Consider the following 17,169-nt stretch of genomic DNA (forward strand, 5'->3'; position numbering starts at 1 on the left):
ACAAAAAGAATTACTACTGTATATTTTATTTGGAAAGTTTAAGATGTTGTATGATCAATCACCAGAATGTCTACTCCCTGTTTTCTTGTACTTCCTTATTCATCAAGTAAGCCTGTGGCTGTTCTGTCATGAAATGGCATATCTACCACTTAGCTTAATCTGTCTTATAGGAAGATTGACCAAATGTTTTATAAAGTTGTTATACTTTTTCTCTTGAATCCATTAGAATACATTCATTAATTTTAAGCCATGGACCAATGTCTAATTTTTCCACAAAGAAAAAGGTATCCTGAATAATCTAAACTCGAGGGCTATTCACTGGCTTTTATTAGCTTTAATTGGGAAAATTATTCAAAATAATAATCAGAGAAGCAATAGGTTAGAATGACACATTAGTGAGATGTGAAAATAAAACAAGAGGGAAAAATGTATGTCAGCAGAGGTGAGAGAAAAATAAATGACTGTCAGAGGGTGATGTTGAAACAATTTTCTGATATGGGTCTGAAGTGAAAGGTCACTTTTTGGTGATTATATTTCTCTCCGAGTAAAAGAGGAAAAGGTACCAGACATTAAGAGACAGTCATTAAACCACAGAATTTTGAGGCCATTAAATCACACTAAGGGGAATTAAAAAATAATCCAAATGAGATCTGTACTATAATGATTTAAAGGAGAAAGATTATTTTAAAAAATGAAATTATTCAAAAAAGTTTTCATAACATGAGGCTAAAATCTGGGAAAATATACTTAAAATGTAACATTTTCAATAATAAAAATTTTAAATACACTCACATTCTGAGAATTGATGTGAAGAATGGTACTAAACAGGATTTCTTAAGTAAATTAAATATCCTAGCTGACCAAAAAATACAAGGACAAGAAAAAACTACAAATAATTAATTCCATGTATAGCCAATTTAAAAGGAAGGAAATCGGATAAACAATTCAGTTATAAAAACATATGAAAATTTGCTTCAGTACTATATGTTAAATATGTCATTTATTAAGTTTGTATTACCTTTATTTCTGAATAAGTTTGGATATTTATAACAAAACACATATACATAATGATGTTTCACAGTAAAATGTTATGGAAGGGTAACAAAGCTGTAGTGCAAAATAACTATAAATAATTTAATAAGAAATACTAAAACTTTAATGAATGTGTGTTCTCATTACAGAATAGTGAAACAAATGAATAAGATAACGAAGGGAGTAACACTACTACTCATCCCTGATGAGTAAATTTGCTGTGTCAGTGAGGTATCGATTTTCTAAAAGACACAAGAGATTAATCTATCTGCATTAATGTAAGTCAAAAGAAAAAGTCCCTAAATAAACATGTTGGTATTACATAAATGCATAAATATTAGAAAAAATAGAGGTAAAAATGGCTATGCTTTCATGTATAGGAGATAGGAAAACATCCAGGAGAAATATATTACCCTGAGCTTTGCTATCCACAAATAGATATGCATGCAGGGCAGATATTTTTTTTTAACATTTAATGTATAAGAATATGAAATTTTACTATTAATTTCCTAATTAGGTCATTTTTAAGAGAAATATTGTAAAGCTTAAGGAAAACAGCCCCTTTAAAGAGAAAAAGCAAATATAGGAACAAAAATTATATTAATAATTATATGTTATCTAGTGAGTAAAATGACAATATTAACACAAATGATAACATTTTTTTCTATAATTGCTATTAAAAGGCACAATGAAATCAAAAGTTGTTTTGAGGAATGGGACACACCTAATTCATACAGGAACAATTCTAAAACATTTATTTTAGATAACTTGCAGATGTGAACAAACTGAAAATTAGTAATAACTTTCCCTTTTCTGAAAAATCATAGTATGAAGAGGAGTTTACTGGAAGAACACCCTTAACCACTTTTTTCTATGTAGCACCCCATCACTATAGGGCCAAAAAGAGTATATATAATTTTAACACTTTTTCACTTTTACACATTGGTTTTCCTAAGTAGCAGTGATAGTAGGGTTCTGGATTTTTCTCAACAACTATAACCAAAGGAATTTAGCTGGAATGTCTATAAATATTATCCGATATGGAAGATGGTGCTAGTGGAAAGTTTAACAGTTAAAACTCTGCTGCAGAAAAGTAGCTTTACCAAACACACAGGAAACTAAATTGAGGAATGATTTGTTTTGGCTTTCCATGATTTGGCTCCACCTTTCCTTTCTCATCATGGAGGTTTTTGAAATAATAATGGAAACTGACATTAATTAAACTTCTAGCAAAAATTTTCAGAGTAGAATTTTGAGAGAAATGAGACTTCACTGCTCCATGACAGGACAAATCACAATGAGTTCACAGGAGAAAAAAAACAAGCACAATAAATGGGGATAAAAGTCATTTCAATACATAAGAAAAACTTACTATTCAAAATGAAGAAAGTATATAATTTATAACTTGTGTTTTGTTTTATTTTGGTTTGATTTTTAGGGTTGCAGCTGTGGCATATGGAAGTGCCCATGCTAAGGGTTGAATTGGAGCTGCAGCTGCCTGCCTATGCCACAGTGATGTGAGCATGCAGGATTCAAGCTGCATCTGTGACGTACACCATGGCTCATGGCAACCCGGGATCCTTAACCCACTGAGAGAGGCCAGGGACAGAACCTACGTACTCATGGATACTAGTCAGATTCAAAACCCACTGAGCCACAATGGGAACTTTCATAACTTGTGTTTTATAGGAAAAATAAGTCAACTGTGCTCTTAAAAATATTTAAGAAAATATACATTTGGTGATACAAGAGATTTTTAGGAAGACAATGAGAGAGCACCCTCAATCGATAGAAGATGAATATGAGGCAGAAAGGAAAGAGAGATGTCAAATAAGGCTATCACGTAAGTAAAATTAAAATGAAAATATTTTCTGTCTGTTCTGGAAATGGTAAAATTCATAAACAAAAGGGCAATGATTAAATATAATATATAGAGGACTTCCCATTTTGGTACAGCGGAAATGAATCTGACTAGGAATCATGAGGTTGAGGGTTCCATCCCTGGCTTTGCTCTGTAGGTTAAGGGTCTGGCACTGCTGTGAGCTGTGGTGTAGGTTGCAGACACAGCTTGGATCTGGCATTTTGGTGGTGCAGGCTGGCAGCTGTAGCTCTGATTGGACCCCTAGCCTGGGAACCTCCATATACCACAGGTACAAAAAATAAAAATTAAAAAAAATACAATAAAATTTAAAAAAATACAGAAAAAAATTTCCCAAGTTAAGTGTAAAAGAAATAAAATCACTGAGAAATCATGTTTATAGAAAATAAATTAGTGCTCAAACATGCATACAGTCATTGAATATATTCTCAGACCAAAAGGAAAAGAAATCAAACAAACAAAAAAGCAATTCTCAGTAAATAAAAATGTTCCTATGTAAAATAAGGACATGATTGAGACTGTTAAAATGAATCTTAAAATGATAAATTAAAAGAAGGAAAAGTAGCCATTAGATTATACCCTGGTAAACATTTTGAAAGTGGGGTCATACCAGTAGTTAGGCCTTTGTCTCTCAGCCCACATTCTCTCTTCTGTACTCTGGTTTTTGATGTAGGGACAACTCTGCAAACCTTTTTTTGCTTTACCATCTGGTTCTCTTTTTTAGGATGTAAATAAATGGATACTAGAGGGAGACTAAAAGACTAGAGGAAGAAGGGTCTGGCTCCTTTTGGTTAATTTCCTGTTCCTGTGATAGTCATCCCATAATTCCTTTTAGCATCCAGTTGTATCTAACTGGTACTTTGCAAACATTGCAAAATCAGCCTTTTTCAGGCTACCTAGAGCTATTGACAACAACAGACCAGCACCATCTCCCCAGAGAGGGGGGGTCCCAGGCCCAAAAGCACCTCTTTGGTGTCAGAGACACTAGCTCCAGCCTTGCAGGGGTCCAATCACAAATGTCTGGATTTCAATGCATAGGGCCCCTCCCCTGAGCTTCTACATTTTAAGTATTACAATCTCTTCTATTGTTTCCAAATGCTAGGGTGGTAGCTGTTTCCTTTAGTTGACAGTTCTATTACATGATGTTCTCTTGTTGACTTTTTAGTTAACTAGTTATACTTAACAAATATTTGGGAGTTTCTGTCATGGCTCAGCAGAAATGAATCTGACTAGTATCCATGAGGATGTGGGTTTAATCCCTGTCCTCACTCAGTGGGTTAAGGATCTGGCATGGCTGTGAGCTGTGGTGTAGGTTGCAGATGCAGCTTGGACCTGGTGCTGCTATGGCTGTGGCATAGGCCAGCAGCTACAACTCCAATTCAACTCCTAGCCTGGGAACTTCCATATGCCATGGGAGTGACCCTAAAAAGACAAAAAAAACCAAAAAAACAAAAAAACAAAACTGTATTAAATTATCTTTATGTTGAATAACTGATAAATTGCTTGTGTAGTTTTCGTCTCTTGATTATACCCTAATTGATAGAAATGTAGTCAAAACATCTATAAGAATTAAGGTCTGAGATTAAAAAAAAAAGATTAAACTAAATTAAGAAAATAAAAGGTTGCTTTCTGCCACTGAGGGAAAAAAAAAGATTAAAGATGAAAACCTATTGGACTTAGCACACAACTCCCTAAAACATGACGGAAGATTAAATAATTAATATCTACTTTACTTTAGCAACACAAGGCTGCCAAAACTATACTACTACTCAAGCCAATTTACAACAAATATGTGAAGATACAGGAAATTTTCTTTTAGACATAAAGTCTAATAAATTTTATAATCAAAATATCCTTCCCAGAAGATAATAGTAGTAGTAGTAGTAGTAGGAATATAATAATAATTGAGATAATAAACTGAGATACATTTATCTAGACATAATTTCTAGAACTTATGAAGAACTCCACAAAGCAAAATGATAAAGACAAATCTCAGTGGAAACAGGAAAAAGACTTGGACTTTAGCAACAAGAAATACAAATGGTTAATAAATCTATAAAATGTGCTTGATTTTGGTCTTCAACTGCATGTGATAGCACTGTTCACCAGAGTGGATAAAAACCTCAAAAGATAAAAACTGGCATTACCAAATCAGTAGGATGGCAGTATCTAGAATCCTAATACATTGTTAAAGTGTACATAAAATTAGGAAAACCACTTTCAAAATCTTCTGGGCAATATCTATTAAGGCTAAACATAAAAATAATGTAGAGTCCAGCAATACCAGTTCCAGGTCTACACCCAAATAAAATATGTACACATGCTCACAAGGGCATGTACATATAAGGATATTCACAACACTACTGTGCTTAATAACAAAGAAATGAAAACTTAAAATGACAATTTTGATATATTAAAGAAGAATAAACTACAGGGACAATTATTAATACTATATTATGTTAAATTCTGAATCTTAAGACATAAAAAATAAAATTAAGCCAAGGACAAATTAATAAGAAAACAAGTATAGTTTCACTGTCTGCACACTTTTGATTAAAAATAAAAACAAAAACCAAATAATGACAACGACAAAAGGTAAGAAAAGACAAAAGCAGTATAATGCTAACACATAAAAATAACAAATTAGGAAGATAATAACAGTACAAAAGAAAATATAACAATAAAAAATGAATTATTATTAATAGTCACAGAATTAGAGGATCTGACTGCCTTCTGCTAGTTTTAGAATCTCAGTAAAATGTTAACTACTAAAGGGAAAAGAAAAAAAATATATAGTAATGTACCAATGATTTCCTCTATTGTTTCTCATGTTCAAGAATATTTATTTCTCATGTTTGTAAATACCTGCAGCAGATAAACTGTAAAAAAAATCTCAACTCATGTATGATGTTATGCCAAAAGAAGATTCATATCATAATGGAAGATATTATGAAATGGTTTTTCAAAAGATATATAAAACAAACACAGATGAAAAATCAGACTATAGAATGCAACAAAATATTAAATGAATAATGCAACACGGATGAGGTGGTTTTATTTTAAGTAGGTAATAATTACAGTTTTAATATTTATGTAAATTACCATATTAGTAGATCAAACGAGAAAAATATCATTTTTATACATTTTAGAAGGAATTTAATAAAACATAATACAAAGGTTAATTTTTAATATTAATTAGTGAAATTACAAACTATAATAAGATCCTGCCTTAACTTCACATTATCAGATTATCTCAAATAACAACTAGTATCACACAGACTATAACAGCCTTTACAATTAGAAGACAGATGAGGTCACCCAGTGTCATTACTATTTATGTCATTATTCTAAAAATAAAAGTAATACAATCAAAAATGTAATAAATGTAAATACTAAGAATGACAAAGTTTCATTAGCAGTTTACCATGTTTATCTTTCTGGAAAATTTATTATAGTGAAAAACTACTAACTGACACATGTATTTAGTAAGTTGGCTATTATAAACGTATATACTTGAACTTTCTTCTCCAGTGCACTATAAATATACAATTATTAACACATACAAATATATGAACAAAAATATACCTAAAATGTTCAAAAATACAAATAAATGTTAATAAACTCAGAAAGAAAATAATAAATCTATATTCAAATTAAAACCACTCAAATACATAGAGAATAATTTTAAGAGATAAAAGTGAGGTCACATTTTCAGAAATAAAAGTTTCAAATGTATAGATCTCACGTTTTCTCTAATTAATCTGTAAATATTTATTTCCAGGCAAAATCCTAAATGAATTTTCAGGAAGTACATATGACACTAAGAATATAATTTTAAGCATGAAATAAACCTGAATGAAAACTGAAGCCTAAGCCTGGGGAAACCATAAATAAAAATAGGTTGATGTAGGAGTTCCCGTCGTGGCGTAGTGGTTAACAAATCCGACTAGGAACCATGAGGTTGCAGGTTCGATCCCTCACTTTGCTCAGTGGGTTAAGGATCCGGTGTTGCTGTGAGCTGTGGTGTAGGTCGCAGACTTGGCTGGGATCTGGTATTGCTGTGGCTCTGGCATAGGCCGGCAGCTACAGCTCCGATTAGACCCCTAGCCTGGGAACCTCCATATGCCATGGGAAGCAGCCCTAGAAAAAGGCAAAAAGACAAAAAAAAAAATAGGTTGATGTAAACATTTAAGAAATTTGTGAGTCAAAAATATGTACAATTAAAATAATAAGTGCATGCAGTAAGTTAATACGATGAAAATGGAAAACATCATTATGTATTCTATAATAGATGTATAGAAACATATATGATCAAATATAACGAGCAATATACTCAAACTTAACCACAAAATTTTGCATTTAAATAAAGTATTTTTCAAAACCAATTAAGTTTTTGAAATTATGACAAATGATAACACAAAGCACTGGCCAGGATGGAAGGCATTTTTTCATACCACGCTATTGAGGAAGATTTTGGTAAAACCTACTGAAGAAAAGGTTTAAGTTAAAATTATTACTTGAAGATGAAAAATAATTCAGTTCCAATTCTCCTGAAATTCACTTTGATATTCTTCCTAAAGAAATGGTTAGAAATGTGCCAAAAAGTTTACCTCTAATGGTATTCAGCATATCTTATTTACAATATCCAAGTTTGAAAAATATTTTAGACATACATCACTTTAGATTTAAATGTATATATATATATTTACATAATTTGGATGTTAAAATTAAAGACAATTGAGAGATGGAGTGAAAGAGCTCTTATGCCCTGTGATGATAATAAAGCTCAAGAAGAAGAAAGACTTCTTTCCTGGCAAGAACTCCACCAATAGAAAACTATTCTTTTTAATGATAGCCCTCCCAGATTCCTTTTTATCTCTATGAAAACTTACATGTGCTTGCCCTTGCTGCACACCCCAATCGCAGTTCACTTCTGATCTGAATAACCCCCTCTATGCTGAAGGCATACATGATAGTCTGTTAGTTTCAGGTCAACATTAGTTACTTAAATTTATTGAGTTCACTTACATTAATGGTGTTTTGTGGGTGTTTTTTTTTTTTTTTTTTTTTTTTTGGTATAAAATCACTTACTGCCTAGACATTAAAATTTGAATTTCCTAGGGTTTTTAATGTCACAGAAAAGGATTATACACATTTTAGATGAGAAAAACAGCTCATTTATTCTTCAATATTGGGCTATAATAATAATGCATAAATATACACATATATTTAGAAAAATAGGTTTAGATTTCAAAGGTTATTAAAAGTAACTAAACTGGATAGAACAACTATTTAAACATTTCCTCAGTAAAAATATTGAATGTGTATTATGCCCAGGGATATAGTAATGAACATATAATTATATGTTGCAGACAAAAACCCATCATTTATTGAACATGTATATCTAGTGAAGAGAGATAGAAAACAGTAACATATAATTTCAAGAACAGTAAACAGTTTGGAATAGTCTTCAGGGTGGTCTATTTTAAATAGAATGAATAGTAAATAACTCTCTTTGTGGACAAATCTTGAGATGAAATCTGAATAATGAGAAAAACCCAGGTACATCAGGATTGGTAGGAATAGCATTTCAAACAAAGACAAAGGCAAGTGCAAAGCAACTGAACTGGGTTAGAGCTTGCCATTTTGATGCATAGATAAAAGGACAATTTGGCTGATGCATAGGGAAAAAATGTAGAGTAGGTAGACAGAAGATCCCTTTAAGTAATGACAGACATTGTATTCTAATTGCAAAGTTCTTGAAGAGGATTAACATATTACTTGCATGTGTAAAGCAGCTCTGCCTGTTTTAGCAAATAGACTTTAGGGGAAAGAGAATTAAGGATACTGGAAGCTTTTGCAGTTGTCCAGGCTAGAGGTGTTATTATCTTTGTTTAGGTCAGAATTTCCCATGGGAGTGAGAGGGAGTATAATTTTACCACCCTAAAGGGATATTAGTCAATGCCTGTAGGTATTGGGCAGGTGGATATAGCTTGTATCCAGTGGATAGAAGCCAGTCTGCTGCTAAACATATAGCACAGGACAGCGCTCCACTCCCAACAAAGAATTATCTGACACAAAATATCAACAGTGTTGAGTTTGAAAATTCCTGATTTAGGGTGATAGTAGGAATGGAAAAAGGGAAAAGGGAAAAAGGAAAAAGCAAAGACAGATATAATCATTCAAAAAATTATAAGTACCTGCATTGGGGAAATAACAATAAAAAATTTTTAAAAATTATAATAAGTACCAAACTTTTAGTAGTCTTGTGAGGGTTCCTCAGACTATTTTAGCAGAAAGAATATAAATAAATATATACATATATACTTACATATAAATATGCAAATCTTTATTTCACAAAACAAACTATTTTCATAAATTTATCATGAAATATATTTGATGATTTTTAACAAGCAATTAAGGTGAAGTTTAGGTTTCCATTTTATAAGAAGAGACAACCAGAAAAAATATGGTCAGTCTGTCAATTATCCATGAAGTTTAAATTTTAAAAAACATCAAAAACAATAGATTTTAAAAGATTTTTTTAATCAAAGCAATTGACTAGAAATTATTTTTAAAAAGAATATTCATTGAAAAAAAAATTTTTTTTGAATACAAAAAGGAAGGTCTACTCACTTGCCATTCAATGATGCCACACCAACTGTGCTTCGGGCAATTGACATACTAGCTACAAAGGTCCACTGCTGACTCTGAGGATCCCACCTCTCCACTGTGTTCAGATAGCTCCAGCCATCATGGCCTCCCACAGCATAAATAGGTCCTTCAAGTACTGTCACGCCTAAGACAGGAAAAATGAAAACTGAATGGATTTACTCCACAGTCAGATTCTGAAGCCAAATTAACAGGAAAACTATGATGTCATTCAGAATAGGCTCTAGTGGTTAAGAAACAATTGCAGTTAAGGTAGAAACTTTTCAGTGTTGATTGAATCATTGCATTCAAGTGGAAACAAATTTTAGAATCAAAACTCAATATTATTACCTAGATGCTTTATGAAAGAAAATAAATGTCCTTATTTATATCCATATGAAGAAGTGAAATCTAAAAATTAGAGATGATGTGTCTTTTGCTTCTACTTTGGAAGACTATTCTACACTGCTGAATAAAGTACTTTATTACTTTAAGCAATGTTGCATTAAGCAATGCAATAATATCAGTTTGAATTTCAGATTAGGGTTCTCTGTGTTTTGGCTTTCCAGTCACCTCATAATAAACTTAATAAAGCTTAGAAATATTATACCTCTCATTAAAAACAAGCAATTAAAATTAATTAATTATGAGTGAGTCATCAATGGGAAGATATATACAATTTTATACACTGTTTTTCCAATAAATTTATGTCTTAATCAGGATAATTTTCTTAAACGAGCAGAAAAAAAAGTTCAAAATTCAATGTCTGATTGTAAAGAATTCTAAGTATTTATGATTTAACCCTACTTGCTAGTTGACATGTTTAACTGCCACAGATACATGCATATTGAGAGAAAACGGAAAACTCCTGGGTAGTTATTGCTCAGAGCAGCAGAAATTGTCAGAGTATCACTATTTTTTGACTCATTCTCTAAACCCCAATTGCCAAGAGGGCCTTAACCTTTCCCTCAGCTTGACCAAACTTTGGACAGGATTTTCCTGTCTCTAGAGTCCTGACCTCACTTTCCTTAGAGTATCTACTTAAAAAAAAAATTGTCACTGCAAATCACAAGTTCTCTGTTCTTGTGATATGTATTTTATTAAGCATCTTGCCAATGTTGCAACCCTGGGGCTTTCTTTCTGAAGAAACTGGGAGCCATCTCTTTGAAATATAATTATCAAGAACAGTAACATCCCTATCTCCTGGTCTTTGTGGAAGGGTAGGAGCTTAACTTTGTATGGCATCTTGCTTCAAGTTGTAAAATAACCTCTTGTCTGGAAGAGAGACAATTTACTTGACATTTAGGTAAGGCCAATTTGCAAATGTAAATTTTTGTTTTGATTCCCTCCACTCACTCCAGGTCTTAAAAACTCTCCCACCTTTGTTTTAGTGAAGTAGAGTTCAGCCTCAGTCTGGTGTCTCCTCTAACTGCAATGGTTTAAAATAAAGTCTTCCTTTTCTGTTTGCTTAATACAAGTTTTGATTTGACAAGGATTAGATGAAACCTGTACATGCAGAGGGTCATATTACAAGAAATTAAATTAATTTATAATAAGAAATAAAGTTACATGCCCACTGCTCTAGAAAGGGAATTATCTTCATGCTTTTAAGTATACCTACTTTCACTTTATAGATAGGCACTATTTTTATCTTAGTCTTTCTGTTATAAAAGTTTGGTGAAGGATGACAGTCAGTGCCTTGCTCAAAATTTGTGCAGAGGGAATTCCTATTGTGGCTTATTGGATTGTGAACCCAACATTGTGTCCATGAGGAAGGGGATTCAATTCCTGGCCTCACTTGGTGGGTTAAGGATTTGGCATTGCCACAAGATGTAGCATAGGTCACAGATATGGATTGGATCTGGTGTGGCTGTGGCTGTGGTGCAGGCCTGCAGTTGCAGCTCTGATTTGACCCCTAGCCTGGGAACTTACATAAGCCACAGGTGCAGCCATAAAAAAGAATGAAAGAAAAGAAAGAAGGAAAGAAAGATAGAGAGAGAGAGAGAGAGAGGGAGGGAGGGAGAGAGGGAGGAAAGAAAAGAAAAGATAAAAGAAAAGAGAAAAGAAAAGAAAAGAAAAGGAAAGAAAAGAAGGAAAGAAAGAAAAGAAAGTTAGTTGAGTAGAAATGTCTGACCCAGGGAGATTCATTCCCCAAACATTGATGTGACAGTTAAATGACATCACTTTTATTCATCCATCCATCTATTCATTCAACTATTATCCATTGAACATCTATTATTACGTATCAGGAAGTTTTCTTGTCACCAAAGGCACAGGACCAAGAACACAAAGGTGAACAAGACAAAGTGTCTGCCCTCATTGATCTCATGTATATTAGCTAAATATTTAACTAAAACAGAATATATTTTCACAGTAAGCAAGACCTTACTTTGAGTGGCTTCAATATCAGTTACAAGAAAAAAAATAGCAAAAAAAAACAGAGAGAAAATGGCCAGATAGGTGGGAGGGTTTTCCAGAAGATTTAGTGTCTGAAAACTAAGAGCACAGAGTGTTTCTAGGAGGATGGGTTAATCACTTACCTGCACATTTCTGACCAAGTACAAATCTCTACTGGATTTGAAAAGACAGAGGTTATCTTTGAATTTGAAAGGAGGTTCTGAACCAGAACAGTACAAGTTTTAATCAAGTATGGTAATCACTTAATCAGTTATATATTTATAAAAATCTTTAATCTTTGATTTTTTAAATTTTGAGGTCATTTGATTTATAAAAATGTTTTATTCATAAAGTATAACATATATAAAATACAAAAATTTATATTTTCCCGTGAATAAAACTATGTATCCATGACTTTCATTATTTTCTATGCCAATATGCAACTTCTGATAAATTGTCTCTGAAAAGTAATACTTTTTCTGTTTTTTTCTTACCATTATAATGTTTTCCCTATTTTACATTCACAAATTAAAAAATTTAATATATCCTTTTTTTGTGTGCTAAAGACTGAAAGTTATGTCCCTTCAAAATTCATATTTTGAAATTCTAACCCCAATATGAGATGTTAAGAGGGGCAGCGGGGCTTTTTAAGGGTGATGAGGTCATAAGGGAGAGGCCCTCATATGTGTGATTAGTGCCTCTTTTAAGAGACCCCTGAGAGCTCCCTCACTTCTTGTGTTATATGAGGACATAGCTGAATATAACTGCCTATGAACCAAGAAATAGATTCTCTTCAGACACATAATCTGCCAGCACTTTGATCTTTGACTTCCCTACTTCCAGAACTTTAAGAAATAAAGCTCTCTTGCTTATGCCCAATATGTAATATTTTGTTATAACATCTAAAACTTAGACGTGTCTTCCTCCTTTTAAGTGATGTCTATGACATTCATTCAGGTTGTTAGGTGAGGCAGTCTTTTATTATTTTCCATTGCACATACTATAGCATTGTATGGAAATGAAAATTTTATAGGTCCATTTCATTGCTGATAGAAGTTTATATTGTCTCTTAATTTTTCATCTTGCTTTTCAAGTGCCTGCTGCCTTAGTTTCACTCTGATGCCTTCAAGATTTTGATTTCTGTATTTTATTCATCTTTCATAACTGTACATTAAGAGGCTTACTCAGATATTGATTATTCCTTCAAGACCAAAAGTTAAACGTATACGTTTAAGATTTCTAACTTTATTTTTAGTGCAAACATTTACATAGTTATGCTATGTAACTACCATAATTTGGAATATTTTAAATTAAAATTATAATTTTGATAGAAAGTAAAATACAGTAATTGAAGTAAGAACTAGTAAATATTTCTTACAATAGGTCAAATATTTAGATAAGCCATTAATCTTTCAACACAGGTGTTTATTCACTTTCTCTAAGGAAAAAAAAAAGAATTTTATATCTGCTGCTGGACAAAAAAAAATAGAGCTTAGATTCTAAAGGAGAATATAGAAAAATACACACATAAAATAACTGAATGATTTTATATATTAATATTCTTTAAGTAACCAAGGTATTTTGGGTGAAAATGTCAAGGTGGAGGGCAGAAAAAAGACAGAAGGGTGACATTGGCAGTTCTTACATTGGAGTGTAATTTCCTGGGCTCAAACCAGAGTTTATTTCTGTCAGCTGTGTGACACTGGGAAAAACACCTTAAATGTCTTCTATCTCAGCATCCTAGTCCTTCAAGAGTATCTAACTGATGGCATTTATGTAAAGATTAAATAAAAATGCATAGCAGTGCTCAGTAAAGGGCAAGCTCTTAATAATTTCAGTTGTTATATTAAAAAAAAGGTCTGTATGATCTCTCATGATTAGTCATTAAAGATGAGACATTAAGAATTGTAAACAGGATAACAAAGTATTGTAAGATATATCAGCACCCTCAAAACTTAAATTCCTCTCCCAAACACTTATAATTAAATAGTTGAGCAAGTACTATATATCCAGAATTGTATGATTTTTTTTCCCTTGCAGAAGTGTCTCATTGAGTAGAGAAAATAATTAGGCCAAAATAATTTCAAAATCAGAATGATACATTCAGTTTCTTCCTTTTGCTTTACTAAGAATATCTTTACAGATGCAGTGAGGCAAGGTTGACAATGCAGAAATGTTTTCTGTAACAATATTAAACCTGCATTAAGAAAACATTAATGAAATGAAAACAATGGAAATATCTAATATTTTTATGTCTCAAGCTAAATAACTGCACGATTGTGATAAAAAATTTATAATATCTCTTTGATGTTTACAGTTACCAAAATGTTCTTTTCCTATACATATAATTAATTATTTATATTAAACACTAGCTATTACACATAATATTCCTCTTTAAAATTCTGCAATAAAATATTAGAAATTTTCTGTATAAGTTTTCTTCAAGATAGTCCAATGACAAATAGCAAACAATTCCTAATTTTTATGTACAATAGCACAGGTTAAAAAGTTTAGTGTTTTCCATATGGGTTTTAGAGCACAAATATAATGAAGACTTGGGTTTTTGAATATAGAGAGCAATCATGTGGACGGTCATTTGTAAAGTTCATTCCCCAAATGTTTTCACTTAAAACCAAAATTTACAGCCTACATAAGTTACCTCAAAGTATTTATTTTACTACAATTTCAATATTAATACAATCTGAATGTCAACTTGTCCTGAAAAAATCTTCTCTATCCTTGTTAATGTTATCTATCAAAATATTACTAAATTTATTCCAAATTCTAATTCTTCCAATTTAAAGAGAATGTGTTTTAATTATGCAAAATAATAAAAACATGAATCAAAATTTTAATATTGCTTTACTGTTTACATATTTACCATTAATTACATAATTTAAAAAGCATGAGCTTGTGGAATAGGAAACTTTCTTTGTCTAGGTAAGGAGTATTTATTTTTAAAAGAATAATAATGTTTTTAAATTTCTTTTGATTTAATCATTTTGTTAAATAAATTATAATAATACTATTACTTTATAGAAATATGTATTTATACTTTATAGTGTATATATATGTACTTTGTGGAATTCATAATATATGTATACATATATATATGTGTGTGTATGTATACATGTCACCAATGTCTTTGTAATATGAATTTGAACTTCTAGGCAAATTTGTTTCTGATTTTCTTTTCTAAACACTTTCAAAAATCATCAAGTTTATAGTAGCATCTAGCAAATGTTTAAAACTAATGATTAGGGTGACTTATTTCTGCCACAATCAAATAATTTTACTTTATGAGAAATGACTTACTAAATAATAATTCATAAAAATGAACATTTACAATTTTTCTGTGCAAGAATTTAACACAAATAACTTGAAAATGGGAAATGGGGAAATAGATAATAATATATATTATATACATTACTTTATAAAATATCCCCAGTGATATTAAAACACATATATTTTGTGTGTACATTCAGGTATGTGTGTTTATATATGATTATATATGTGTATATATGTGTACATATATATATAGAAAACAGTAAAGATATATATATCTTTTGTAAAAGATATACACACATGCATTGAAGGATAGGGAGAGAGTTTGTGAAAATTTCCCCAATATTATAAAGGCATATAATATACAATATATATATAATACACTCTATGTAAATCTCTAAAAAATCATAATGTAAAATACAAATAGATAGTACAAATGTATTTTACAAAATTGACCACAAGTAGACTACATTACTAAGATATTTTTCATGTAATCCTACAAAATTATCTAGTCTTAAAATACATATTTTTTTGCTTGCTTCGCAAAGAGGAAAAATCATAATCTGAATTAGTGTATTTCATTTTTTCTTTGATGGAGATAGTGATCGTCAATATTAGCTGCTCATTAAAATCATGTAGGACTCTGAAAAAATACTAATATCTGAATTAGAGAGATGCTGATTTAATTAGACTGGGATGAGGCCAAAACACTGAGATGTTTAAAAACTTTCCTTCATTTGACTCTTATGTCCAGTCAAGATTGAGAATGACTGCCACAGTAGAAAATGAAAATTTTTCTAGAACTATGGCAGAATATCTCCTACTAATAATATGCCTACTTTGCAAGTTTCTAAGATCTTTCATGCATATCTTGCATATGTGTGTGGGGAGGTGCGAGTTACATATAAATGTCTAAAACTGAGGTAGTCGTAGAAATTTAGCAGTAAGCTAACATTTAATTTTATTACTATACGACTTCCATTCCATGAACTTATTCATCAACCATCCAGCTTTCCAATAACTATGGTCATAGTCTATAAGTCATATCCTCCAGAGTGTACGGTGTGTGGGGAAGGGGTAGATTTCATCAAGTAGCTGCTACCTTAGTACCTGTCTACGGCTCTTATCCCAAATGAACAAATGATGACTGAGTTAAGATCTAGGGAAAGATTAGGATTCACTGGGGGTGAGAAATTCTTGGAAGAAGGAAGATTGGTATAAAAACTTGTGATAGGAAGAAGCAGAGTGTGAGGAACTACAAGGCAAATGTGACAAAAAAAAAACCACGGAGAGTTAGGGACAGGTAGTATGGTGCACAACAAGGCTGTAGAGTTAAGGTACCACATACTATGGAGACTTATATGCCAATTCTTTTTTTGTTGTTGTTGTTCTTTCTTTAGGGCCGCACCCGTGGCATATAGTGGTTCCCGGGCTAGGGGTCTAATCGGAGCTGTAGCTGCCAGCCTATGCCAGAGCCACAGCAATGCCAGATCCGAGCCGAGTCTGCGACCTACACTACAGCGCACAGCAACGCCAAATCCTTAACCCACTGAGCAAGGCCGGGGATCGAACCCACAACCTCATAGTTCCTAGTCGGATTTGTAATCACTGAGCCATGACAGGAACTCCCCCATTTTTTTTTTTTTTTAATCCTAAGAGCAATTGGAAGCTACTGAAATGTTTAAAGTGGAGCTATGATGCAACAGTACCTTTTTTTTTTTTTTTTTTTTTAAAGACATCCTACTGAATGTGGTATGGAGAAATGAAAAAGATGGGTCCATGTCAAGAGTATATGTGAGAGATGATGGTGTTTTGTCCTGATTTTTTGGAAGTTGATATAAGAAAAAAAGGAGAGATTCAGGAAATAACTTTCAAATATGAGGATGTATTTATAAATATCTTTCCTCATACTCCTCCTTCAATTA

At 32.0% G+C, this 17,169-nt stretch overlaps 1 protein-coding gene across 9 annotated transcripts in view; it reads right to left on the reverse strand.

Annotated features, from left to right (window-relative positions):
- Nucleotides 1-17,169, reverse strand: part of KLHL1 (kelch like family member 1) — a 386,276-nt gene that overhangs the window by 29,468 nt on the left and 339,639 nt on the right. For all 9 annotated transcript variants that reach the window (XM_003131017.5, XM_084982469.1, XM_021065654.2 and 6 more), the window contains one exon: nt 9,548-9,710. In XM_003131017.5, the coding sequence (XP_003131065.1) occupies nt 9,548-9,710 (163 nt within the window). The remainder of the gene's footprint in view (nt 1-9,547; nt 9,711-17,169) is intronic.

Source organism: Sus scrofa, chromosome 11 (genome assembly GCF_054392235.1).
Source record: "Sus scrofa isolate SSC_HxYL_T2T_F1_AM1 chromosome 11, Sscrofa_HxYL_maternal_Yorkshire_Landrace_v2.0, whole genome shotgun sequence".
NCBI classification, from domain to species: Eukaryota; Metazoa; Chordata; class Mammalia; order Artiodactyla; family Suidae; genus Sus; species Sus scrofa.